The 27,248-nt window shown below is 46.3% G+C and overlaps 1 protein-coding gene and 1 long non-coding RNA gene across 2 annotated transcripts in view; both read left to right on the top strand.

The window, feature by feature from the left end:
- LOC309365405 overlaps positions 1 to 27,248 on the top strand; it is a 54,043-nt gene that overhangs the window by 26,422 nt on the left and 373 nt on the right. The window lies entirely within an intron of this gene.
- LOC309364666 (uncharacterized protein) lies at positions 12,473 to 22,054 on the top strand. The gene is made up of 5 exons (XM_081902397.1): positions 12,473 to 12,572; positions 12,854 to 13,027; positions 13,904 to 13,990; positions 17,186 to 17,272; positions 18,148 to 22,054. The coding sequence occupies exons 1-5, from the start codon at positions 12,506 to 12,508 to the stop codon at positions 19,467 to 19,469; spliced, it is 1,737 nt and encodes a 578-aa protein (XP_081758523.1). The 5' UTR covers positions 12,473 to 12,505; the 3' UTR covers positions 19,470 to 22,054.

The raw sequence follows: 27,248 nt of genomic DNA on the forward strand, positions 1-27,248 counted from the left end.
GGATATGCGTCTTAGTTCTGGCACTTATTGATGGTTCTTGAGTTTGGCTAAGCTGTCAGAGTCATACAGTGATCCATTTCTCCTCTTATGAAATAAGACATTAATCAGGTATCTAGCGACTGCAAGGGATCTACTTGAGTCTTCGTCGTTTAATAAGTATATTATTTGGGCTTCCTGAGGTCTGTCAGCTATTCTCGATAAATATGGGGTCAGAAACTTGGACCGTGAAGCCGAGTGTGTAGGACAACAGAAGATTATATGATATAACGATTCTGTAGATCCACTTTTACAGTCACAGAGGAGTGAGATCTGTCCGTTGGAGAGTCTGTTACCCAACACATTTGATGGGAAAACATTGAATCTAGCCTTTATAAAGGCGTACCTGTGCATCACCACCGATAAGGTAGTTAAATAAGATGGAAGCTTCATTGGTGGTGTTAAGCCAAGGTTTATCGGCGAACAGGTGCCACCACCTGTCGCAATATTAAATTGTAAATCCATCTCCTCTAATTTGTGAGTTATAATTCTCTTGGCAGAAATTAAATCCAATTTTAGTAGTTCAGATGGAGATAGTCCTAAGGACACAAGTTTCCCATGTAATATTTTTGCCCAAGGGCTAGGGAAGTCGTCTCTCCAGAGACACTGTATCAAGTGGAGATTTGGAAGTTTATGCCATAATGCCAACCAGTAACAGAGAATGCATTTCCATAATGTGGTTTCTAGAGATGTAACATTTAGTTCAAGACGTATAGCAGTATTGCCTACACACCTGGGTAGTTTTAGCAACCTTCTTAGCAGCTGGTTTTGGATTACCTCCAATTGGGTTAGATTAACAAAGGACCCCCATATTGGAATTGCATATGCTATTGTTGCAATCACCTTTGCCTTGAAAACTTTTAACACTGATGGAATATGGAAAGCCCCATCTGAAAAGAAAAAACGCAGTAGCGCAAAGGAAAGGGCTTTAGCTCTATTTAATACATATGCCAGATGGACCTTCCAGCCCATGTTGTGTTGGAGAAGGACTCCCAAGTATTGAAATTTAAAGACTTGGTCAATGGCTTTTCCGTCTATTCTCCAATTTTAGGTTTTTCGGCTCTTGGTGAAAATTAGAACTTTGGACTTGGCATGATTAATTGTAAGAAAATTTGATTTGCAGTAAGCATCAAAAATTTTCAGTGCCCTCCTAAGGCCTACTCTTGAGAAAGATAGGAACACTGTGTCGTCTGCGTAGAGTAGAAGGGGGCAACAATATTGGGCAAGGCGGGGGGCATGGATCGTTTCTTGAGAATCTATCAGAGGCGCCCTCATATCACTTATAAATAGATTAAAAAGGGTCGGAGCAAGGATACATCCTTGACGGACACCTCTATTGATGGTTACTGAATTTGAGAGGTCGCCGGCCGGAGTGATTCTCACCCTTGCGGCTGATCCATCATGCAATTTAGTTATTAGCCACAAAAGTCTTTTGTCTATTCCCCATCGTGCTAATTTTCCCCAAAGTAATCCCCTGGGGATGCTGTCAAAAGCGGCCTTTAAATCAATAAAGGCTGCACAAAGTTGGCCTCTATTTGGGGCGGAATATTTCCGGGCAAGGTGGTATAAAACTAAGACATGATCAACCGCTGACTGATTCGGTCTAAAACCAGCCTGTTCAGGCCCAATCAGGTTGTTCTCTTCAGCCCACTTAGTAAGCTTAGTTAACAAGAACCGAGCATATATTTTCCCAATTATTGACAATAAACTGATATTCCTGTAGTTTCCCGGGTCATCTGTCGAGCCCTTTTTATGAATTGGAATAATAATCGCATCCTTCCATATTCTTGGAACCTTCCCACTGTTGTTTACGGCATCAAAAGTAACGGCCAGGATTTTCGCCCACCAGTGTGCATGAAGTTTTATAGCTTCCGCCGGGACTAGGTCGGGACCGGGGGCTTTTCCAACTTTGAGATTGGAAATGAGTCCGTGGATTTCTTCCGGGTCAGTGGGTGGCCAAAGAGGGAGCTGCTCATAGAATCCATCGATTGTATTAATATTAAGGTCTGGTAAGGCAAAATAGTTCCTTAGAAATGATTCCCAAACTGGGGCAGGAATAACGGTTGGTGGGTAACTTTTAGATTTTCTGTTAACCAACAGCCAGAATTTTCGGGAATTATGGGTATTTGAGGCAGCCACTTAGGGCTTTCATATTAACCATGTTGCCTGGCACTCACCACAGCTGCCACAGGTTTGGGCACGTCCTGAGGGAAATGTCCTTGCCTTGGCCTTCCTATGGGGGTTTTATTTTAGAGGCTCTGGTCATGCAGTCATGGGAGGTTGCTCACTTGCACTTAAAAGGACCAAAAGCTAATTGCAGCCTGGATACACATGCCCAATTCACACTGGGTCCAATTTGAATTTATCTTGCTCCATGGTTCTTAACTCTTCAAACCAATCTGTTAAAAGAAAACCCTTCTTAAAAGGGGCACTTGTCCAAATAAGTCAATTTAACTCTATAAGGGATCATTCCTGCTAAATCAAGGCATATACACCTTCCTGAAGCTTCTCCTTGGTAAAGTGAGCTTTAACACATTTTAAAATGGGTAAGGAAGGTTGGCCGTGTGCCAGGTGGGACAGCGAAATGTGGTTATCTAAACCAGTGTTTCCCAACCGGTGTTCCGCGGCACACTACTGTGCCGTCAGACATTGGCTGGTGTGCCGTGGGAGGGAGGCGGGCGAGTCAGGCGGTGAGAGGCGGCGGCGGCGAGGATCCGCGTCGAGCCGGGGGCGGCTCCGCGGTGGTGGTGCCGAGCGGCGGGGCAGCGCGTGCAAAAGGGAGGAGCGCGAGACAGCGGAGGAGGAGGAGGCCGGCATGTCCGGGCAGCAGCAGCAACAGCAGCAGCAGCAACTCCCGGCGACGGCTCCTCAAGCCCCGCCGCCGCCCCCTCCTCTGCCCGCTATCGCCGCCACCACCACAACAGCCGCCGCCGCCTCAGTTGCCGCCGTCCCTCAGTCCCTCACTCTGCTGCCTCCTCCCACCCCCAAAGCTTGGAGGTTCCCCGGCAAGGGGGAGGGAAAAAACTTTCACTTTCGTGCGTCCCTCCCGGCGTGACGCTGCGCGCTGACATCACGGGGCGGGGCTTTAATGGTGGTGTGCCGTGAGATTTTTTTTCAGTAAACAGGTGTGCCGTTGCCCAAAAAAGTTTGGGAAACACTGATCTAAACATTGAACTACACAATAGCCTGATCCATTAGAAAGCATAAAATGTATGAAAATCCTCCATTGGGGTATAAGGAATAAGGCAGTATACATTAAACATAAGACAATTACACACACACACACAAAAATTCCTCCCTTTGTGGAAATAACACTGTCAAACACATTTCAACATTCCTACATAATAACACATAATACACAACAAACTAATTAAATATCAGTTGAATATAAAAGTCAAAAAATGTCCTTGCAATTCAACTCCTCCCCTCTTTGTCAGCCCCACTCCTCTGTCAGTCTATATACTTTGAAAGAGATAGCTGTGGGCATTTTGAAAACTGTTGTTGCAGGTCTTGTGATGGCGAAGAACTGAGTTGAGGGGTTGTTGCTGCTTTTTTCATCATTGCACATCTGTAGAAGTGATATCCTGTAAGGGAGCAGGGTTTTGGGGGGATTTAAAAGACAAAAGGAAGGATCAAAAGCCCCCTCCCCAAGTAAATCTCCTTGAGTTATCTTAGCACGTTAAGCATTTTACTTATTTTAATATTATTATCACATTTTCATATAATTACTGTTATTATCTGCTAAGTTTGTTTGCTTTCCTTCATTTAGGTTTTTTTTCATATTAAGTAAAAAATTACTCCACATGTAGAGAAAGAGAACTATAAACAATACAAGAAAGGCATCAGATTCAGAAAAGAATTGTTATTAAATAATACAAAGATATTATCAAAACAACACAGATTACTACTGGACTAAAAAAATGGGAAAACAATGGAAAAAGGCTTAAAATTCAGCTTGTGCTATCTGATAAGTAGAACTTGATGAAAATGACTTTCAACATGTGATGGACATGTCCCCAAAGTCACACACACACAATGACCTATGAGGAACCAAAAAATAAATGCTAAGACACAATTTTTTTTAAGAAACCTGAAGTAATCTGTTTTGGCATTCTAACAACCCAATGAAAAACTGATTAATAAATGAACAGATTATTTGTAACCTAAAAAGTGTCAAAGCCACAAAGAGATAGAGGGAAATAAACTAATATAGCAGGGATTCAGACTTGTTTTGCTGAACAGAAAGAAAGTGACTGTTTGGCTTTAAGGGAAGAAAGACGAAAAGAAATACAAATGCAATTATTTTTTATAGAGTATTTAAATCACTGTTTGCATCCCCTCCTTATCATTCGTGCTGTGGGAGAAAAGAAGGGACAAACACTTTGTTAATGGGGTTCACATATCCTGTTAAAAGGGAAAATTATTTCATGTGAGAAGTCAGTCAGGAAATGCTGTTCCTAAAATGCATAGGCATACACACGAACTCACAGTGGAAGTGTTTTGATATTTACCTGTGAAAAGAATTTGGCATGTTAGATTTGAAACTTGACAACCTCTTGATTAAGTAGCCCTTGGAGCAAAAGACACATTAAGGGTGATTTCCCTCAATGGTTCCAAGTTTTACATAAGGAAATTTGGATAGGTTTCTCCCTGCAAGCACACGCTCTGCAAAACTCCTCTCCCCCCTTCTTTCCCCCCTCCTTCCTCTCTCTCTCTCTTTTTTAACTGATCTAGCCTCTGTGCATGTGCAGAGTTCATGTCTCAGCAAACCTTTTACTGTATACTATTGAAATGTTGCATCTTTTGGCAGAATTAGAATTTGAATAAGGGAAGAGTAAGGAGTAGATTTTAAAAGAGGGTTAGATTTAAAACAAAAAGGAGAAACTCAGCAATTAAAGTATTCACCATCAAAAGCTAGCAATTTCAGCCCAAGCAAAGCGACTGCTTCCCTTATGTACAGGAAAGGGCTAATATCCCTCTGGCCATTCGCGGAACAATGCCGCGCCCTTATATATGGGAAAAATGGCCAGAGAGTCAGAATTCATAGGATTTTTTAATTTATTTTTTTAACATTCTACGTTTTTCGGCCTTACCATTTGCAGACAAAAATTTTCCTGCCCCTTTATTTACAGGATTGGTCAAGGCCCATATGTATTTGTCTGATTTTCAAATAGTAGACAAAATGATAAAATGATAAACACTGTAATCACTCAAATGCTTGATATTACCAGTTGTGCTTCAAAACATCACAGCTTCACCTCTCACCTTTTTAAAACCAAAGAGCAAAGCCAGGCCGAATTTCAACTCCATCACCACACCAGAACCCCAGGACTACCCTGCAATGCTTGCGGACACACGTCCCTCCACACAGCCACAAACTGGGAGAGTCGAAAGGGACCCCGGGGTCATCCAGTCCAACCCTCCAAAACAAAGGGTTCACAGCAAGATTTCACAGCAAGATTTGTACTACACACACATACTTATGTACACAGGCACTACTGGGGAAGAGAGCGCAATCAATGCTCCTATCATGTACTAAGGAAGAGGGAAATAAAAGTACCCAGCTTTATACTGAACTCTCTAAAGGAAGAACAGTTTTCCTAAGATAAGATAGGAAGAGAATCTGGGAGAGAATATTTTATAAGCATAGGGTTATTTCAGTTGATATACCCACTCAAATAATAGAACCAGTCCTGGATTTGATTTAAAGGGAATACAAAAGTGACAATTTTTCCTGAATTTGCAGAGGAATAGTAAGCCTAATCTATGCCCCCCCCCTTGCAGTTTCCTTTAAAGGAAGCTTACTTGGGAGTAAATTTACCTGGCACAGAAGTAAGAAGGAGAAGGGGGGGAAAAACCCTGAAAGAGACAGAACGAAACAAAGGGGCATTTTTTAAGAAAAAAGGCCAGGAAGACTGATATCAGGACTGGACTCAGATAGACAATTTTGCTGACTATGGAAGTCTCTACATTTAATACCAATTTTAATACCAATTTTTCTTAGAAAGAACACATTTTCACAGGCAGATGCTTAATGAAATACATACACTGCATTTTAGCTTGAGAGAGCAGTTGGCTCTACTAGGCTTTTGCAGCAGAAACATTAGTTTCTTCACAGCACATTTCAAAATACTGAAAAAAAATACTGGAACACGGATATAAACTCATAAACTCAAACGTTGCAACATAACAATATCTACCATCAACTTAAAATCATACTCCTCACTCAAGCTACTTGGAGGAACACTCCTTGGAGCCTCTCTCAAATAAACATTTGCACACTTCATTCTCAATTTTTTTTTGTCTTATTTAGGACTGATAAGGTCCAGCATAGCTTCCTTAAATTTAAAATTTTGAAGCAAGCTTGCAGTTTAAACTATGCGCGCTTAAGAAAGGCAGTCTGTCAGAGACAGAAGGAACAGACAACACACATAACAGACAACATGTAAACACACATATTCTCATATATGTATTAACACACAACACACATAACAGACAACATGTAAACATATATACTCTCATCCTTTAGTTGGTTATTGCAAGGAGTTGGGCTGCTTCCTTTAGCTTCATTAAGTGAAATTAGTAGGAAGGTCCCACATGGTTTTAAGAGCCTCCTTGCCTCTTCAAACACCACCAGTTAACCAGCCGGCCAACGCAATTTGGGCTTGGCGGAGGCGGTGCTGGCGGGCCAGATTTCAGAACAGAGGTTCTCTAATTTTGCTTTGATAATAATTTGTGGCCAGGAATCATCTTCCAATACGTGATGACAAATTGGAGAGGAGAGTCAGGGTCCTTCTGAGACTGAGATGGCTTTCTAGAAGCCTTCTTCCCAGAGTGAGCCCGCTCGCGTTTGGAAGTCTGGGTACCCATTTTATGTTTTACGCGTGTCTAGACAGAAAGAGGGAAGAGAAAGGGCGGTAAGGATTGGTATATCTAGGAGATTGATATACTTAATACGGGATTTATAGTAAAGAGGGGTCTTTAGTCGCTTGGCAACTTCCTTAAAGGGTTTTTAAAGAGCTCTAGCTATCCGGTATTCCTTCCTATTTCCTTAGTCAATAACCTGGGGTCCTTTTCCACTCTGCCGATCCCGCCCAATTCCTCATGGGCTATCCCTCCTGGCAACCTCCTACCTATCGTCAATCTCAGGAAAAGGGGCCCTACTGAACGCCCGTGCCATGCGGTGCCAGATCGGTGATCCCTGGATAGAGTTTCGAACCGAAAATCCCCCTTGCTTTTGGAAGCGGGCTCACGCACGATACACGTGTTACGTGGCACCGACCAGTGTGGCTGGGATTGGATAGAAAGCAAGACCACTTCCTGCCCCCTAGCAAGGACGCTCGGGAAGTTCGGAAAAAGAACTCCAACCCCTTGCTTTCAACTGGGATACCCGTTGCGGGGAGTCGGCTATCTTTCAAGTCGGGTCTCTCCGTCTTACTTTCGGGCTCCCAATTGGTGCGGCTGGCTGGAGAAATATAGAGAAAGAGATAGAGCTCAGAACCCCCCTTTTGGGTCGAGCAGCAGTCCACGGTCTCTCTCACCAATTGGACCAAGAGACAGGCGAGAAGGAGCGATAGAGAGGAGGGCAGAGAATTCAGTTGCCAGGAGATTTCCACCCATTTCCCACCAGTGCACTGGATTTTCCTTTTCCTCACTCATACTCACGCGTCTTCTATGATGATCCCAGGATGAATAAGCCGGCTGGATCCCTCTTTGCTCCCCGGCTGAACTCCTGGGGCTTTCGATTACCGCCCGGAAGATGGCCGGGGGTCCAAAGGATCTTCCCAGGCAAAATGGCCTGGTGCCGGCTGAAGATTTCGGGGGCCCCGGTCAGCAACGCGGGAGAACCGCATGCCCCACGTTGGGCGCCAACTGTTACGGCAAAAATCTGGGTGCGAGGCTGCTCTGCCACCCAGCTCATCGGACTCAGTCCGTGGGTCCCTGCGGAGGAAAATGAGCTCAGCCGGAGACAGGAGCAAACTGCAGAAGATCCAAGTTTATTGGCCAACAGGTTCAAGACGAGATTGAACAGTGAGAAAGGGGTGACATGAGTTTTTGAAACTCCCTCCATGTCCCAGAATACAGTGCAAAACACGTCATGAATACATTAAAGAGGGGTATGGTTACACAGATTACATCATGAATATATTAAAGTGAGGTTGGGTTACACAGATTAACATATGGAGGAGGGAGGGGGAATATGCAGAGCTACACCGGATTAACATAAGGAGGAGGGAGGGGGGAATATGCAGAGTTGGAGATATGCACAGATAAACACTTCCTGGGGATGAGAAAACAATAGTCCCAAATATGCATATTCTGTTACCTGACATTGTCTGGAGGAAAGGCTGATCAGGTCTTAACACCTTGCTTGAGGGATTATGCTGGACAGGGGAGGTGTGATGGAGTCCTAGAGTAATTGAGCAAACTGGCACGCTGATTTCCTATGAATTTTATAGATTTTAGTCCCTTTTGACATTGACAATTGGAAATAAATTGATATATTGTAGCGAAGAAGAAGGTGAAGAAGACATGCCCCCCCCCTTCCGTAACAGGGTGATCAAGGATGCTGCTCCGAGGGTCAAACTCCCCTGAGGGAACCCTCCACCTATGAGGGGATAAAGCCCTTATTATTACTACTACTACTACTACTACTACTGTTATTCTTCTCCTCCTTGGGCCTTTCCCTCCTAGCCCCCTTTGCAGACCCTGGCGGATCCCCCAAGGCCGCTTGCCTGGCGTCTCCCAAGGGAGAGGCCTCCTCCGTGGGGCAACATGGCGAGGAGAGAGGCTGCCCTGCGGAGGCCAAGCCATCATGGCAGGGAGGTGGCTGAGGACCAAAGGTGCCGCCCCCCTTCATCTGGGAGGAGAGACCCCAAGAGCGTGGGACCCCCGAGGCCCACAGGGGAGCCATGGCGTCTCTGGGAAAAACAATATTCTATTCTATTCTATTCTAAAATGGCGTTCCCGCCTTTTGCAGAAAAGGGCGGGAAACGCCATCTCCTGTCCCTGCCGCCTCCATGCGCTCCTCCTGGGCCTGCCTGGCCATTGGGGGGGGAGGTTATCCAGCTGCCCCAAATAATGGGGGGAGAGGAAGAGGAAGGATGAAGGAGAAGCTGGGAGGGGGAGCAGCCATGAGGGAAACTCAGGGGGAAAACTCCCTCAGGAAACCGGGCGAAGGAGAGGAGGAGGCCCCGGGGAATCTGAAAGGGGATTGGCCAGCTGCCCAATGGAGAGGCCTCTGATTGGTCCAGCCCTGCTCTGGGGTGGGAAATGGGGGTCTCCTGCCTCCATGTGGTTCTGGGAGCCCCGGAGAAACTGGTTTTCTGTCAGGAAACTCGGGGAAAGGAGGGCCGGGGTCCCTCTGGCTCCGAACTGGAGTCTGGTCCCCTCTCTCCACCGGCCTGGTCTTCCCCTTCCTTATTCAATCCTTATTATTGATTTGCCCCCCTGAGCAACCCCCGCCCCCCTCCTGGGCTTTGCCCCCCTCCTGCCCCCCCCCGTGTCGCGTCAGCCTTTCCTTCCTGGCCCGAGACTCTTCCTCCTCTGAAAAGCGGCTCCAGAAGAAGAAAAACCCGGGAGGGGGGAGGGGTCTCCTGGCTGGGAAGCCCCCCTCCCTCCTCCCCCCCTCCCTGAGCTGGAGGGTGTTCCTGGGGGGGGGTGTCTGGAGGGAGCCATGGCTGAGCCCACGGCACCTCCCGCCACTGGGCAGCCCTTCGCCTCTTCTCCCTCCCAGCCTTTCCTCGGGATCCAGGAGCCTCCATGTTGGGGGAGGGGAGAGCCGAGGCAACCCCCCCATGGACCCCCCTTCCCGTCTCCCTGGCAGTTCGTCCGGTGGGATGAGGGAGGGAAGGGGGCAGCCCCTAGGGCGCAGGCGCAGAAGCAGGAAAACTGCGGGGAGGGAGGGGAGGACTCGGCTTGGCAAGGGTTAAAGGGAGCCGAGCGGGATTCCTAGAGAGGACGGGAAGTGGAGGGGGAGGGGGCAAGGTCCTCCAGAGCAGAAGCCCCTCCCTCATGCCTCCCTGCCTTCTTCTCTCTCCTGGACTCGGGTGAGTCTCCTCTCTCTGCCCCCTGAGGGTGCCATGGGGAGAAGGGGGTCCCAGGGGGGCAGGGAGGGGGCCTGGGGGTCCCTGCTCAGGTCATGCCTGGCGGGGGGAGACCCCCAACTCAGGGGGCGGAGAGTCAGGGCAGAGGGAAAAGGAGACGCAGCACTGAAGGGGGCGAAGGGATCCCGGGGGCCAAAGCAAGGCGGGGAAGGAAGGGGGCGCCGGGGGGGGAGGGAGGCGCCCCCCGGCTCGCTGCCCCCTAGCCTGGAGGTCAGCAAGGACCTCTTCCTGCTTTAGGTACACTCGCCTCCTTGGGTGTCGGGGGGGGGAATTGGGGGGTCAAAAATCCCTTGACCTGGTGCAGAAATCCCTTCCAAGGAATCCAGGACAGTGATCCGAGGGAAGCTCCCGGTCCCTGCAAACATTCCAAAAGGATTTCGCCCTCTGCACCGCTGAGGAAGGGAAAAGCCCGGAATCCTCGCCTCGCCTGCCTAGGCGGCATCTATCAGGGCCAGTCTTTTTGGTCTGCCAACCCGATCCTCTTTATCCCAATCACTTAGAAGATTATTTCATGCTACTCCTCAAGGGAAGACACCAGACAGAAAAAGACAAGAGTCAAGAAAGTAGAAAAGAATGTACTACGGCACGGACCAAATAGGAGCTGTATTTTGTACAGACTGGACTTGGGGGTCAACTGAAAAGCTACATTTTAATATATTATGATACGATGTCGATTTTGACATTATGAGAATCTGTATCTAATTCTAGAGAAGTAGTTTCTAGTAAATAACTTTGCAATTGTTACTATACGGCCTATTACGTTTACATGCTTTTTCAACTGCAAACATTCCAGCGACAATATTGAAAGGAAATCCTCCCCACCTGCTGGATTTCTGCCTGCCAGAAGGATGTAGAAACCCAGCCAAAAGGGGGGGGGGACAGTGGGAGAGAGAGAGAGAGAGAGAGAGAGAGAAGTTCTCCTTCTCTTCCTCACAGATCCGCATTAACCCCAGGGCACCTTAACAGGATGCATTTTTTGGCCTTGGTAGGCGTGCCTATAAATTAAGGAATACAGTCCACAGGTCTGCCATGATTGACTGCCTAAGAGCCAACTCCTCGGGCCGAGGAGGTCCCTTTGGTTCCCCCCATAAAACATTTGAGCCCCCCTCCCGTTAATGGGCATTGCCATTCAAATGGTGTGCACACATTGCATCTTGAGATCAGTTTTGCGGGGCAGGGCTTACTTGGGTCCAGGGGCGTCCAATGGGGAGAATTAAATCCTTAATTAACGGAGATTCTGCCCCCTGACATCAATCCTGGCTATGCCCATGCCTGTCCTCCCTTAATATTTTATTCAAGTTGGCACCCCTAATTGACTGCCGTTCCCTGTGCTGTCCCCTGCTGCTGCTATTATTATTATTATTTATTATTATTATTAAATTTGTATTATGCCCTTCATCCAAAGTTTACAGGGCGATTCACAACATGAAAATGCAAAATGAGAACACCAAATGCATAATAAAACAAAGGCAGGCGAATGATCTCTCCTCCCACAAACGTATTTAAGAGGCATGTCTATCAGCCAAAGGCCCAGTTATAGAGAAAGGTTTTTGCCTGGCACCTCAAGATGTCAGGAAGGTGGCAGGCGAGCGTCCCACCAATGGGGATCCACTGGAGAAAAGACCCGTTTTTGTGTTGCTGCCACCCAGACCTCTGGTGGAGAAGGCATGCAAAGAAGGGCCGTGGAACAGAGGCTGGATGGCCCTCGGTCAGGGATGGTCTAGTTGAGATTCCTGCATTGCCCCAGGGGGTGGGCCAGATGGCCCTCAGGGGTCCCTTCCAACTCTGCAATTCTCTGGTGCAGGATTGTGCAGAGTTTTAGGTACAAGTTGGATGCGAGGGGTGCATAGGATCTGGTCGCCGTGGAGCGCAACCCAAAAGCGCTCAACCTGAAGCGTATTCAACCCAAGGTATGACTGTCCTTCAATGGCTTCCATGCCAGGCTGGGGGCCACATTTCGAGACCGGCGACTTGCAAAGATGGTGTCTAAGCACAGGGAATATCTAAGGAGGAGGGGTGTGTCAGTCTCATTATATTTCAAAAATGTGGCATCACCAGCTTCTCTGCTTCCACATACAGATTTGGTCCCCATGCAACCCCAGACAGAGGGAAATACAGTGGTACCTCAGGTTACATACGCTTCAGGTTACATACACTTCAGGTTGCAGACTCCCCTAACCCAGAAATAGTACCTCAGGTTAAGAACTTTGCTTCAGGATGAGAACAGAAATTACACGGCAGCAGTCGGAGGCCCCATTAGCTAAAGTGGTGCTTCAGGCTAAGAACAGTTTCAGGTTAAGAACAGACCGCTGGAACGGATTAAGTATGTAACCAGAGGTGCCACAACATCTGCCTGGCTTGCGATGAGGGAGCTCAAAGAGTGCCAACGGGGCTCTCTATACAAAGCACCTAGCATGGGGGCACCTACAGGTAATGGCTACTCATCTATTTCCTGCCCATGCTCGGGGGTTGCAGTTTTCAGGCTTAGAGACAGGAAGGTGACTGGGTTTTGCACCAAGTTCTGTCCATAAGCCCCAGTGAGTTCAATGGGATCTACTCTCAGGTCATTACTATGCAGACCCTGCCAGCCTTATGAAGTGGGGTGAGGAGCAAACAGGGGAAATTGGAACCACTGGAGAAGTTTAGAAATGGGGCTTCTGTTAGGGGCAGGAGATTCTCTTAGGCTCCCTTTGCTTCTTCCTCTCTCCCAGGACCCTGCAGCTTGTTTTGGCTCCTTGACTCTTCAGGAAGGATGAGTGAGACGGATCCTGTCAAGCTAGAGGAGATGGAAGAGGGAAGATGGACACAAGGCCTTGGTCCGGCTGCCTCCGTATCCCTCCCCACAACCTCTGAGCGCTCCCTCCCAGGGACCTCTGAGAGATCTGGTGAGTCCCAGGGGAGGGGAGATGGGGACCTGGATGGAGGGAGCCAGAGAGGAATTAGGGCTTGCTCAGCTAGGGGGTGGGGGGAGGCAGGCAGGCAGATGGAGATGGAGAAGGGGGGCGCCTTTTCGGGCTCCCCCACCTGCCTGCCTGCCTGAGCCTTTGTCCTCTGCAAGCAGTTTGAGCTAGGAGTAGATCACAGCTCCCCAGTCACCACGATGCATTGGCAGCTCAAAAGGTCTAAAATCAGTTCTGTGATCTGGATGCCCTACCAGTGCCAGACAACTCACTGATCCCTCATGCAGGACCAGAAGCCACGATTCTTTAATCTGATCCTGCTTTGCAGATTGAATGCAGATGGGACCACCGTGTGTTGCTTTTTTTCTTTTCTTTTTGGAATAACACTTTATCTGCTTTTAAAAACAAGGATCATAGGACTAAGAAACGATACAAATATGTAGACTGAGTCTCCTCATGTCACTTTTGTATATCTCAAAAATAGCAGAATAAATTTTCAGGAATATCTATAACATATGGTTCATCATTAGTGGTCAGTGTATAAGTTCTGGGTTCATGAATTACTTTAAATTGAAACAAAAAAAGGGGAAACAGGAGAGAACAGAGAACGTTCAACATCGCAAAGCCGAATGCCTAGTCAGGAGCTCTTGTGGCCATTGTGCTTAGATTAATTTTGAGCAATAGTCATTATTCCTCTTCTGTCACCAATGAAACAATACAGAGTTGGTCTCCTCATGAAAATGGGAGGGCGGTTCAAAGTGAAGAAAGAGATTTACGTATAAATTTTAATTTAGAGCAACCAGATTGAGGCAACAGCTGATGGGGAGTGTTCCGGTGAAGGTCCTGCTGTTTCTTTCACAGACGAGGCGTGGACGTTGCTGGATCCTGACCAAAGAGCTTTGCATAAGGAAGTCAAGGAGGAGAATCCTGGGATCATGTACCCTCTTGGTAAAACTCCCTCTTGGATCATAAGATCAGTTGTTTTTTAATTTATTTAATCATTTTTTCTATACAAACAGCAACCGCAAAAGACACTACTGTACAACAAAAACCATAATAACAATAATAACACAATTTGACAATTCAGATTAAAATACACTGATATACCTGTGACTGCACCCTTTTAACAAGATTTTCCCACCTCTCTCTCCTCCCCCCACTTCCCACCTCTATCCACCTTATTGCTTAAATATTCATTCCAGATTTCTTCATATTTATCCATTCTTAATTTGCATTGACATGCAATTCTCCCTGTTCCCAATATATTTGTCTTAGACTTAGTAGGCTGAACTCAATTTTTTTAGCTAGTATATTATTCAGTTCTAATGTTAGTTGTTGTATTCTTTCATATGTACACTCAGATGGATTATTTGCCATATAACCCCATAGTGTTTTTAAAGAAATTTTTAGATTATTTTATTTTAAGCTTTGCAGCTTGGCTTTGTTGGCAGAGAAGGATATTATCTTCCCTCTGATGTCAGCTTTATATCCTTCCCATTCCATCAGTCTTGAGATTGAAGATTTGGAGTTATTTTTAAAATATATTTGTGTTTCTTGGCTTATATAGTGAATGAAGTTTTTTTCATTTAGTAATGATATATTAAGATAATCTCGTCATACCTTCCTGGATTTTAGATAAATTATATTCCCGTATTACTGCTGAGTGATTAGCTATAATGGGAATATCAATGTCACATCGGCTACTAAAGGGATATAATGCTGATGTTAGAAAAAAATCAATTCTATGCTGGGTATTAACCTTTGTCCTTTTTTTCCTGGCTACTGAGGTGGTTTCCATCTGTGGATCTAAAATTTCATTAAAGTTTCCACCCATTATCAAGTGCTGATAAGATAGAAGGCTTAATCTCTTAAAGCAGTTGTGAATAAACTTATGGTCATCAGTGTTTGGGGCATAGACATTTACTATTGCTATTTCTGTCCCTTCTGTTTTAATTACAATTATTAAGCATCCACCATCTTCCTCTCTTATTATATCTTGTATTTCAGAAGGCCAGCCTTTCCTAAATAAAATTGTGACTCCCCTAGCATTTTTGTCTGAGTTTGTTGAAATAACTTCTTTTACCCATTGACATTTCAAAGTTTGAGCCCCTTGTTCTGTCAAATGTGTTTCCTTTAATAGACCTATATCAGCCTTTAATGTCTGTAGATATTTGAGTGTTAGGATTTGTTTTTTTCTTTTCTTTTAATCCCTTGACATTCATACTTATACCGTATTTTTCCCTCTATAACACGCAGATTTTTTCTCCTAAAAAGTAAGCGGAAATGTCTATGCGTGTTATGGAGCGAATGTGTGGTCCCTGGAGCCAACTGGCCCGAGTGCATCACACATTTTCTTCGAGGGTCATCTTCGTTGCAGTCAGCAGAAGCCAGGGAAGTGCTTGCTAGGAGGTTTGGCCACTCTGCAGCCCGACTGCGTGTTTGCTAGTGTGTGTGCTTTGTGAGTGTGTGGTTGCCTGTGTGTTTGTTCGCTAGCGTGGGTGCTTGGAGGGAGTGAGAGAGTGACGGACTGCTGCATCTTCTCCTGCAATTTGCCTTTAAAAAAATTGGAAGCAGCGGGGCAGTAAAAACCACCTCCGAAAGCCCCATTTTCCCCTTCTAAGGCTGCAGCTTGGCTTTGGGAGCCCTGAACCCCTGCCTTGTTCTTGAGGGATCTTTGAGGTTTTCCCTTTAGCTTTAACCCAGCCCCCTTATTTTACCAGTTTATCTTCATTCTCAGTGTGGTAAACTGATTGCAGGCAGCCACACGTGCGTTCGAGCCTCCCGAGAGAGAAAGCTGTTGCTTTCCTGCATTCTGCCTCAGGGTCTTACTTCTCACCCGCTTCTGTTTCATTACTGTGTTTGCTCAAACGGAACAAAGAGCAGAGAAAACCCCTCCCCTCCAGGCAAGCAGAGGGGAAAGCAGAGCGTCCTTCCTTCTACCGTAATTCCTCTCCGTGCTCCGTGCTGCTGCTGCTGCTGCGTCTAGGGACTCGCAGGCAACATGCACGTTGGGGGGGGGGGAGAGAGAGAGAGAGAGCTGGGTTTGGGGGAACTTTTGCCTTCCTTTCCTCTCTCCGGTAAAACCCCTCTCCTGCATTCTTAGCCAGCTGCTTCTCCGCACACCCCTCTCGGTGCTCCTTGTCTCTTCTATGTTTTTCCTTCCCTCCCCACTTAAAACGTGGTTACAAAGCACGGATCCACATGGATCCTCAGGATCTTTGCATTGGGTCACCCCAAATTCACCATCAGATCACATAGCATATCCATGGCTACAGCCTGCACCAAAAAAATCACGCACCCACTGTTGCCTGGGGCTGCAGTGGTGCAAAAACGTGGTTACAAAGCACGGATCCACATGGATTCTCAGGATTTTTGCATTGGGCTACCCCAAACTCACCGTCAAATCACATGTCTGTGGCCACAGCATGAAGCACAAAAATGATACATCCACTGTTTCATTCAGAATGTTTTTCCCTTGTTTTCCTCCTCTAAAAACTATGTGCCTGTTATGGTCAGGTGCGTGTTATCGAGCGAAAAATACGGTAATTCTCATGACTTTAATCTGTGAGCTTCCTTGTCCTCTATTTTATCTTTAGCAAAATTGTTTGGAAGGCCTAATATAGACCAAATATACTGAAAATTATTATTGCTCCAACCTGAGTCATATATTAACCGTGTGTATATTTAACATGTGGATTACGAAATATATGAGTAATTAACATTCTTGCATATCTAAATATATATGAGGCAGACTCTACCTGTTATACACACTGAAATTAACTTTAAGTATTCCCAATTAAATAATTATTATTTGAAAATATTCAAAGGAAGTAGAGAAAAAAAGAGAGAAAGGTGTAAAGTAGTTCTATCAATAGTAAAAAGGATTCTGAAAGGGTAGGCTCAAATATATACCAATAGCCAACAATTAATAATATAATATCAGCACTAATGGTAAGAAAACAAAACATAAACTACTTAATACACTCAACAATAAAACAGAGATAAATCACAAAAAAGAACAACAAAAAAGGGGGGGCCAAATTCATGACTTTCGCTCTATAGGAGATGCAAACATTCACCCCTTTGAGCTCCTAGGTTCACATATATATAATAGTCAGGAGTATGTTGCTGTTTGTTTTACAGACAAGGTGTGGACGTTTCTGGATCCTGACCAGAGAGTTCTACATAAGGAAGTAAAGGAGGAGAATCGTGGGATCATGGACCCTCTTGGTAAAATTCCGTTAGATCATAAGATCAGTTTTGAAATTCCATGCATACCTCTATATGATGAACCTTCACTATTTGGGATTCTAACATCCCCAACCGTGAACCCAGAATGGAGGGATATCAACTGTTTCCTCTCTGAATGTTCTGCGTCTACTCATGCCTTTTAAAACAATGACCAGGCTTGTCTGAACCACCCAGGCCTTCTTAAATGCCGGCATCAGAGTTTTTAGGGAAGTTGATGTAAATTCTGTCAGGCGTGTTGTTTTTGCTTCTGTTTGCATTTGATTGACCAAAGAGATGACTGACCTTGGAGATGGAGTGGATTCCAGGGTTGAGCCAGAACAAAATCCATTCCAGATAAAAGCCAAGCAATATGTCAGTAAATACCGGCCAACAAAGGCAGTGAAAACTATAGAGAGGCCCCACATCTAACTATTTTTGTTCTTCCTCTATCACAAGCATTCATTAACTTTGTTCAATAATGGATGTGAAGCACGTCCCCTTCGCTGTGAGTGGGGTTGGGGTCCGGGGCAGCGATGCAGAGTTAGCATGACTTACGCTAACATGGCAGTGCATTGATGGGGGAGGGGTGAGGTGGTGGGTTTGATGGTTCTGTGTCTGCACCCCTGTCACAGTATGCTGGCAGTGGCGCCCCACTGGTTTCAAGAGAGTCAGGCGCCCCACAGGCATGCTCAAATGCTGGGAGGGTCAAAGATGCCACACATCAACAATAACATTAAGTTAGACTTCAAGGATGTCCTCTTGAGGCTGAAATGGAGCACTCTCAAGTCTCACAATGAGGTGGGGGGGAACATTGTTCAATAATATGGAACTCCATTTGTTTTTCAGGTGCTAATTAACGTCTCTCTTTATTGCAGAAGGTGATGAATTGGAAGGGGAGAACAAGGGGGAAGTCAACAGAATCCACATATCAGAGAAGTCTTATAAATATTCAGAGTGTGGAGAGAACATCGGTCAGAGCTCCCAGTCCACCTCCCATCAAAGAAAGAGCTTTGTTCGGAGGGATAGCCTCACTTCACATGAAAGAGAACCAAGTAGGGAGAAACTGTATCAGTGCAGAGAATGTGGAAAGAGCTTCAGTCGGAAGGATCATCTCACTTCCCATCAAAGAATTCATACTGGGGAGAAACCTTATCAGTGCTTCGAATGTGGAAAGAGTTTCAGAAAGAGCTCCCATCTCACTTCCCATCAAAGAATTCATACAGGGGAGAAGCCCTATCAGTGCTTTGAATGTGGAAAGAGCTTCAGCCAGGGGATCTATCTCACTTTCCATCAAAGAATTCATACAGGGGAGAAACCATATCAATGCCTCGAATGTGGAAAGAGCTTCATTTACAAGCTGAGTCTCGCTTCCCATCACAGATTTCATACAGGGGAGAAACCTTTTCAATGCCTTGAGTGTGGAAAGAGCTTCAGTCACAGGCAGGGTCTCACTTCGCATCAAAAAATCCATACAGGGGAAAAACCCTATCAGTGCTTAGAATGTGGAAAGAGCTTCAGTCACAGGCAGAGTCTCACTTCCCATCAGCGAATTCATACAGGGGAGAAACCCTATCAGTGCTTAGAATGTGGAAAGAGCTTCCGGGAGGGGACTAAGCTTTCTTCCCATCAACGAATTCATACAGGGGAGAAACCCTATCAATGCCTGGAATGTGGAAAGAGCTTTAGTCAAAGCGCGCATCTCACTTCCCATCAAAAAATTCATTCAGGGGAGAAACCATATCAGTGCTTCGAATGTGGAAAGAGATTCATTCTCAGGCCAAGTCTCACTGCCCATCAAAAAATTCATTCAGGGGAGAAACCCTATCAGTGCTTAGAATGTGGAAAGAGCTTCTTGGAGGGGACTACACTCTCTTCCCATCAAAGAATTCATACAGGGGAGAAACCCTATCAATGCCTTGAGTGTGGAAAGAGCTTTCGTCACAATTCCAGTCTCACTTGCCATCAAAGAATTCATACCGGGACGAAACCCTATCCGTGCTTGGAATGTGGGATGAGGTTCAATCGAAAGGATAGTCTCACTTCTCATCAAAGAACACATACAGGTCAGAAACCCTATCAGTGCTTCCAATGTGGAAAGAGCTTCAGTCAAAGCTCGAATCTCAAGACCCATCAAAGAATTCATACAGGGGAGAAGCAATTATGGAGGCCTCCCTCTCTGGTTACAGGACACCCATGAAGTGTTTGGCAGCAGTCCTGTTTCTCAGCGACTTCTATCTGCTCATATGAGCATGCAAACAGCAGAGAAAATGAAAGTTGAGCTGTGGGAAGTATGTAGTATCGCTATTTATTGCTGTGTATCAAATCAAAACAACACAAATCATAATGTAGAATATAGCAACAGTGTGAGGAGCAGCTCACACCGACATCCTTTCTGTCTGGGAGACAGAACAAAGAGATGAAAAACAAAAGCACAAAGAACGGAAGTTCTGTGTCTGAGTTTCCGTTCTTACACTTCCAGAAGTGTGGAATGTAAATAAGGATCACATGATCCAGAAATGGGAGAGTAAAAATACTAGCATCCTACCCCTTTTCATGACAACCACTGCCGCATATTTAGCTCATGTGCACTTTATTTATAAATAGTCAGTTGCTCTTTGTTAACAACATTTGACAACAAATCAGCAGCAATTTCTTTTCCTGGCATATAGGACACACAAGTCCTGTTTGGATACAATCTCTTGCATGAGATAATTTGATCTGCAAGTATTTGGTTCTTTGCTTATGTTAACGGAGAAATCCGAGGGCTCCTTTGGACAAAAAGCAAGGACAACAACCAGGAAAATTGGAGCAAAACAGCAGCCAGTAGGCTTGGTCTTTATTGAGACTGTCGCGATAGGACTCCAACTCACTGCAAGACGAAGCAAGATGGAAGCCCCAAACAAAAGAAGACCCCACCTTTTATTATAATCCCCCATGCTACACCCCTAAGACTACATCAGAGCTACATCATTGATACATCACAAAAAGGAGGGGTTGAGGGAGGAGTTGTGGTGACCTGAGTGTCTTGTTCCACCTGGCCAGCTCCTTCTTTCCCCCTCCCCATGAGTACATCCCAGAGGACAAAGAGGAATTCGTGGTTTCCTGCTTCCAGAGGGAAGGGTTGGTCACTGGTTGTTAAGGCACGGGTTCCTTCTCCTAGGATGTGACCAAGGTATTTTACTTCCCTTTGGCAATACTGTATTTTCTTTGGGGATACCTTGTGTCCTTTATATGCTAATGCCGTGAGAAGAGCTATGGCACCCAGCTTACAATATTCTAAGTCCCGCCCACATCGTAAGATGTCATCAACGTGTAGAAGGAGGGCGGACCCCTTTGGAAGGGTAACGTCTAGCAGATCCTGATTTAGTATAGCGGAAAATATTGCTGGAGATTCCACATAGTCCTGAGGTAGTCGCGTCCATGTTAATTGTCTGGTTTGCCAGGTGAAGGCATCCACTGGGATGCTGAAGAATGCAGAACATAAGCCAGTGACAGAGTAAACTACAGTTCCCTCCGGAATTGAGCTCAGATGGTGATGAGGATTAGCCACCACGGCATGGCAGGGAATGACAAAGGAGTTCACGAGTCTCAAGTCCTGAACCAAGCACCCTTTTACAGGGTTCGTGTGGGGCTTGCGGACAGGGAGAAAGGGGATGTTACAAGGAGAAGCTCAGGGAACTAGAACTCCCATTTTTAAGAATTCCTCAATCATCGCAGTAAGTCCTTCTATTGCTTCCTTTGGTAATGGGTATTGTTTGGTACAGGGAAAAGGCAGGTCTTTCCTGTAGTTCACCTCTACTGGGGTGGCGGACTTCAGAAGTCCAACCGATGTAGATTCAGTTCCCCACAGCCAGGGGGGAGCCCATTTAGGAGCTCAGGGGGAAGATCCACATCTTTATTATCCATCTCTTGTAAGATTCCTTGCAAGTTGAAGATAGATTCATTGGGCATATGCAGGTAAATCCCCTCCTGTCCACACTGGATGGTGGCATTTAGTTTACAAAGCAGATCCCTCCCCAAAAGGTTGACGGGGCTAGAAGTTAATAAAAAAGTGTGCCTAACGGACAAAGGTCCAACTGACACTTGGGCAGCCTTGGAAATGGGGCAAACTCTAAGAATCCCGTCCAGTCCCATTACAGTCCTGGTTTCTTCCCCTGGGGTCAAGTGACTGTTTGTGAGAGTAGAATAGGTGGCCCCCATGTCTAGCAGACAGTCGTAAGATTGTCCGTCTATCTGCATGGTGCAGATAGGATCCGAGGATGATAGTTGTAGAATAGGGCAAAGGAAAGGAAAAGAGGCGGGATCTGCTTCTGATTGTCAGTAGTCATTTTATTCCTCCATTACCATTTCGTGGGAAGGGTTGCAGGGTGGTTTGGATGGTTGAAAGGATTGGTGTTCTTGGGGAGAGTCCTAGGTCGCGATAAAGGAGGAGGAAGCGCCCTTGGGGTCTGCATTTGGGAGGACCCATAATCGGGGGGAGTTCCCTGAGCCTGGGGTTAGCCAGTTCCCTGTATTCTGGCCTCAGTGTCCTTGCCTCTCTTATAGTCTGATCTCCTGGGCCTGGGTTCTTGGTGTCCGGTTAATAATGGGCAGTTCCTTCTGATGTGTCCTTCCTCATTGCAATGGAAACAGACACGTCTGTCTGTCTGTTCATGTCCTCTTCCCTTCTGCCTTTCCCTAGGAGGGGGAACCCCGGTTGTGTAGGCTAGCACTTGTGGGGATTCTCCCCTCTGGTCCTTCCTTTTTTGTTCATCTCTTGAATTAGAAACTGACTTGGCAATAGGATGGCTTGGACTTTAGTCCAGTTCACTGTTCGCTGTCCTGCAGCTTGCAAGCCATCCAAGATAGCTTTCTTAAATATTTTCAAACCCCATATACCCCCAGTTATGTTATAATCCCAGGCAGGGTCTTTCAGGAGGTTTTGGGCTGTCAAAGGGGGCATATCAGTGGGTCTGTCTGCTTGATAGTCAGGTCTGCTCAAAGTTTCCTCTGTCTTCACCAGTATCTCCCTCTTCTCAGCTTCATTAAAAAGGGCTCATAACAACATGTGCACGTCAGTCCACGTTGGATTATGAGTGGAAAAGATAGTGGCTCCTTGTCGGTGGCATTTATCAGAGTCATCTCGGAGGGAAGGCATTTTACCCAAACAGTTCATTAAATCGGAGGTGAGGAAAGGCTGGTGGGTGAAAACCATGCGAGGCGGGTCTCCTGCTCTTGCCGGGGGTATGGGTAGTGCTCTGAGATGTTGGGTTGAAATAAACGACAGATGAATGACAAGTGTCATATGGGAGGCACCTCTCGAGCATGTCTCGGGAAGTCCCTTTTATTGAATATTACAGCATTGCCACATATGTGCTTGTTGCTGATTGGTTAACACAAATACAATGCAAGGGTTGCATATAGGCATTAATCATCAGTAGATTAAAGGTTGGGAAAGGGAATACAGAATTGGACAGGCATGAAAACCTCCTTATTAAACTATTACTAGTGATTGATATAGCAAGACTTAAAAGAACATAACCATCGCATTCCGTAGATGTGGTCAACCATGTGTTAAGAACAGGTCAGGATGCAATGTTTCATGAACTCAATGTGAACTAAACATTCTAGGGTGGGTGAGGAAGGAGCACTTCAGCTTCATGTGCAGAAGCAAAACTTCCCATCACTGAGGGGGAGCACAGCCTCTACTTCTCCATTGACTAAGTTATTTCTGTGGCGAGTTGGCCTAGAGATCGGTTCTTCAACTTCCTCCTCTGAAGGAGCCCCCGCAGGCAAAGCATTGGGGTCGGGATTAGCTTGTTCCCCCCTCCCTCCTGGCACGTTCTGGAGAAGGTTATTCGGAGCTGGGGTTTGTAGGTTTTGGGAGAGATCGGGGCAGGATTCCCCGGGCTGTCTACAGCTCCTGCCCCGGCTCTGGCTTCAGCTCCTGGTCTGTCTGGCAGGGGTCCCATTGGTTCAGGGTAGTAAAAGCAAACCTAGACAGCATCTTAAAAAGCAGAGACATCACCTTGCCAAAAAAGGTCCATATAGTAAAAGCTCTGGTTTTCCCAGTAGTGATATATGGAAGTGAAAGCTGGACCATAAAGAAGGCTGATCGCCGAAGAATTGATGCTTTTGAATTCTGGTGCTGGAGGAGACTCTTGAGAGTCCCATGGACTGCAAGAAGATCAAACCTCTCCATTCTGAAGGAAATCAACCCTGAGTGCTCACTGGAAGGACAGATCGTGAAGCTGAGGCTCCAAGACTTTGGCCATCTCATGGGAAGAGAAGACTCCCTGGAAAAGACTCTGATGTTGGGAAAGATCGAGGGCACAAGGAGAAGGGGACGACAGAGGACAAGATGGTTGGACAGTGTTCTCGAAGCTACCAGCATGAGTCTGACCAAACTGCGGGAGGCAGTGGAGGACAGAAGTGCCTGGTGTGCTCTGGTCCAGGGGGTCACGAAGAGTAGGACACGACTAAACGACTAAACAAAGTAAAAGGAAATGAGTGACCTATCTAACTGTTCCCGTTGCATCCTGATTTCATTATAAGGAGGGGATCTGGCGGTTCCCAGTGCAGCCATCTTCCGAGCGATCTGTGCTTGCTTACATTTAAAGAGTTTGCGGGCCTCCACAAAGGCATTTAGGTAGTAAAGCTGTCGGGGTTTTTCATCAGCTGAGTAGGATCTAAGTGCTTGCATCTTCGTAACGTTAAAAGAGCCTTGAGGTGGCCATTGAGACCCTGCCTCTAGGTGATGGGTAAAAGCCACCCATGAAAAGTTACAAAGGTCTCTCAATTTGGACTTGGGAGGACCCTTTCGCCCCTTTAAACTTTTCCAGTTGGAGATGACAAACTCGAGAGGCGTATCAAAATCTTCTCTAGGGCAAAGAGGCTTCATGGAAGCCTTGTTGCCAGGAGGAGTCCAGCTATGGTGCTTGGAGAGTTGAGCTCCCATTTCCCTTTTATACCGGGGGTGGGGGTGGGGGTTGCTCAATAACAAGCTATACAAGGAGATAGACAAACAGATACAAGAGAGGGACAAAGGCGGGGGGAGAGAGAAAAAGAATGTCTTAACAGTATTCAGTCTAACACTCAGGTGCCCCTCGCAGTCCTTTCTGGGCAAACTCCGACGGATCGGACCGGAGAAATCTAAAGGCAATCCCTTGCCTACAACTAAAACCACAGGCAACTGGCCTGCAAACCACGGGTCTCCTGACCCAGAAACCATGGATCCGGAATTCACTCAGTGCTGCTCACAAAACTATTCCATGGGGCTCTTTCTCTCTCCTCCTGCTCTTCCCTCGCCTGCTCAACACAACCTTCTGCCTCTCCCAGCGACTCCTTTCCAACGACTCCCACCTTGTGACCCACACATTCCCCTCCGTCTCTTTTTCTGGGTCTTCAATGCCAAGGCGCTGCAGAAGCTTCTTTGGAGTGGATGCATCTGCTTCCCAATAAATCACGCAGAGGCAAAGTTCATTGGCAAAAGAAGAACTTTCTACTGAAGGTTTTTCAGCTGTTTCACTGAAAAAAACTTCAGGACACTTTGCAGACATAGTATTTTCCAGTTTCTGCCCTCAAGACTTTAGCCATGACATGTTGTCTCACTGCCAGGAAAGCATCTCTAGCTCCCTCGTTTCTGTGGCAACACGTTTTGGGATGCGGTTCTTTGCAGACCCATTTGTATTTCTTTCCACTTAGAGACTTCATCCTTTTCTTGTGGGTAACCTCCAGTCTAGGAACCTTTTAAAAATTTCTACTATATACACATGACTGGATTTTAAAAATAAATAAATCTGAAAGTGATTTATAATGAGACTGAAACACTATAATTATTGGTAGAAACAACTCTTTAAAACTTTCAAAAAATGAATCGGAAACAAATTATCATAGAATCCTAGAGTTGGAAGAGACCCCAAGGGCCATCGAGTCCAACTCCCTGCCAAGCAGGAAACATCATCAGAGCACTCCTGACATATGGTTGTCAAGCCTCTGCTTAAAGACCTCCAAAGAAGGAGACTCCACCACACTCCTTGGCAGCAAATTCCACTGTCAAACAGCTCTTACTGTCAGGAAGTTCTTCCTAATGTTTAGGTGGAATCTTCTTTCTTGTAGTTTGGATCCATTGCTCCGTGTCCGCTTCTCTGGAGCAGCAGAAAACAACCTTTCTCCCTCCTCTATGTGACATCCTTTTATATATTTGAACATGGCTATCATATCACCCCTTAACCTCCTCTTCTCCAGGCTAAACATGCCCAGCTCCCTTAGCCGTTCCTCATAAGGCATCGTTTCCAGGCCTTTGACCATTTTGGTTGCCCTCCTCTGGACACGTTCCAGTTGGTCAGTGTCCTTCTTGAACTGTGGTGCCCAGAACTGGACACAGTACTCCAGGTGAGGTCTGACCAGAGCAGAATACAGTGGCACTATTACTTCCCTTGATACTATACTCCTATATGTATTTTAAAACATAATGTATTTATGTATTTTAAAACATAAAATTTTCTTACCATGAAGTTGAGTGTACAGATGTGGGGGGAGGCGGATATTCCGAAGCAGAGCCCATCTTTTTCAAGGGATCCTTATTAAACTTGGGAATCCCATCCCTACAGCTCCCATAAACACCACGGAGAAGGTGGCCGGAGCCAGAAAGGCGAAAGCCTTGGCCTCGAACGCAGGACCCCTCCTCCTTCGGAAGGGACCTCCGAGGAGGAAGTCAGGGCGGATCAGTCCCTGGAACTGGGGGGCAATTCCAAGACTCATCTGGAAAGCACCATTTCATGTTCCTTTCCCCTATTTGGGGTTCCTCCCACTCCCCAAGGTTCCTCCAAGGCCTTGGGAAAGGAAACTGAGGCAGGCTCTGCTTGCTCCCCAGGGCCCTGCAGGGGGGGGGCTGTCTCTTCCTCTGGCCATGGCACCCCCTGGAAGCCTTGGAAGAAAGGCAGGAGACCCTCAGCAGAGAACAGCCAAGTCCGGTTCTTCTCCGCAATGGCTTCCACTGGAGAGCCAGTGTGGTATAGTGGTTAAGAGGGGTGGGCTCGTAATCTGGGGAACCGGGTTCGCGTCTCCGCTCCTCCACCTGCAGCTGCTGGGTGACCCTGGGCCAGTCACCCTTCTCTGACGTCTCTCAGCCCCACTCACCTCACAGAGTGTTTGTTGGGGGGGAGGAAGGGAAAGGAGACTGTGAGCCGCTTTGAGACTCCTTTGGGTAGTGAGGCAGCCCTGCTTAGGGAAGCTTTTAATGTTTAATAGATTATTGTATTTTGGTGTTCTGTTGGAAGCCGCCCACAGTAGCTGGGGAAACCCAGCCAGATGGGTGGGGTATAAATAAATTGTTGTTGTTGTTGTTGTAAAGCGGGAGGACTCCCCTGAGGGCCCCAGTCCTGCCACTCACCCCCTGGCCTGGGACGGGGCCTGATGGCCAGATGCTGCCGCTGGTCAGAGGGCTCTGGTTTGTTTGTTTTTTTGTTTAAGTTGCTGTTATTTTTTACCTATGTCATTTTAAACTGTGATATTAATGCTGTATTCTTAGTTTTAGATTTTGATCTATGTGGAAATTGTTTCCCATTTGGTTGTGTATGTTTTTATGTGGTTTCTTTATTGTTTCTAACTTTTGTAATTACAGTGGTACCTCAGGTTAATTTGTTCTGGAGGTCTGTACTTAACCTGAAACTGTTCTTAACCTGAAGCACCACTTTAGCTAATGGGGCCTCCTGCTGCTGCTGCGCCGCCGGAGCACAATTTCTGTTCTCATCCTGAAGCAAAGTTCTTAACCTGAAGCACTATTTCTGTGTTAGCGGAGTCTGTAACCTGAAGCGTATGTAACCCGAGGTACCACTGTATGTAAATCTTGTTATGCTGCGAGCCGCCTTGAGCATTGTTTTTTTTAACTGTGGAAAGGTGGCATAGAAATAAAAAATGATGATGATGACATCAAATCCAAAGTCTTCTTCCTCTTCTGAGGGATTCCTCTCTTTCTTCTCTGCGCTGGACTGGG

Source organism: Podarcis melisellensis, assembly GCF_964234715.1.
Source record: "Podarcis melisellensis genome assembly, chromosome: 2".
Taxonomy (NCBI): domain Eukaryota; kingdom Metazoa; phylum Chordata; class Lepidosauria; order Squamata; family Lacertidae; genus Podarcis; species Podarcis melisellensis.

Bases quoted from the DNA above. Each gene is read 5' to 3' on its own strand.
- LOC309364666 (XM_081902397.1), top strand. From the start codon at position 12,506: ATGAGGGAGCTCAAAGAGTGCCAACGGGGCTCTCTATACAAAGCACCT. The intron at 12,573-12,853 runs GTAATGGCTACT...CCTCTCTCCCAG, and splicing joins TAGCATGGGGGCACCTACAG to GACCCTGCAGCTTGTTTTGG. The intron at 13,991-17,185 runs GTAAAACTCCCT...TTTGTTTTACAG, and splicing joins TGGGATCATGTACCCTCTTG to ACAAGGTGTGGACGTTTCTG.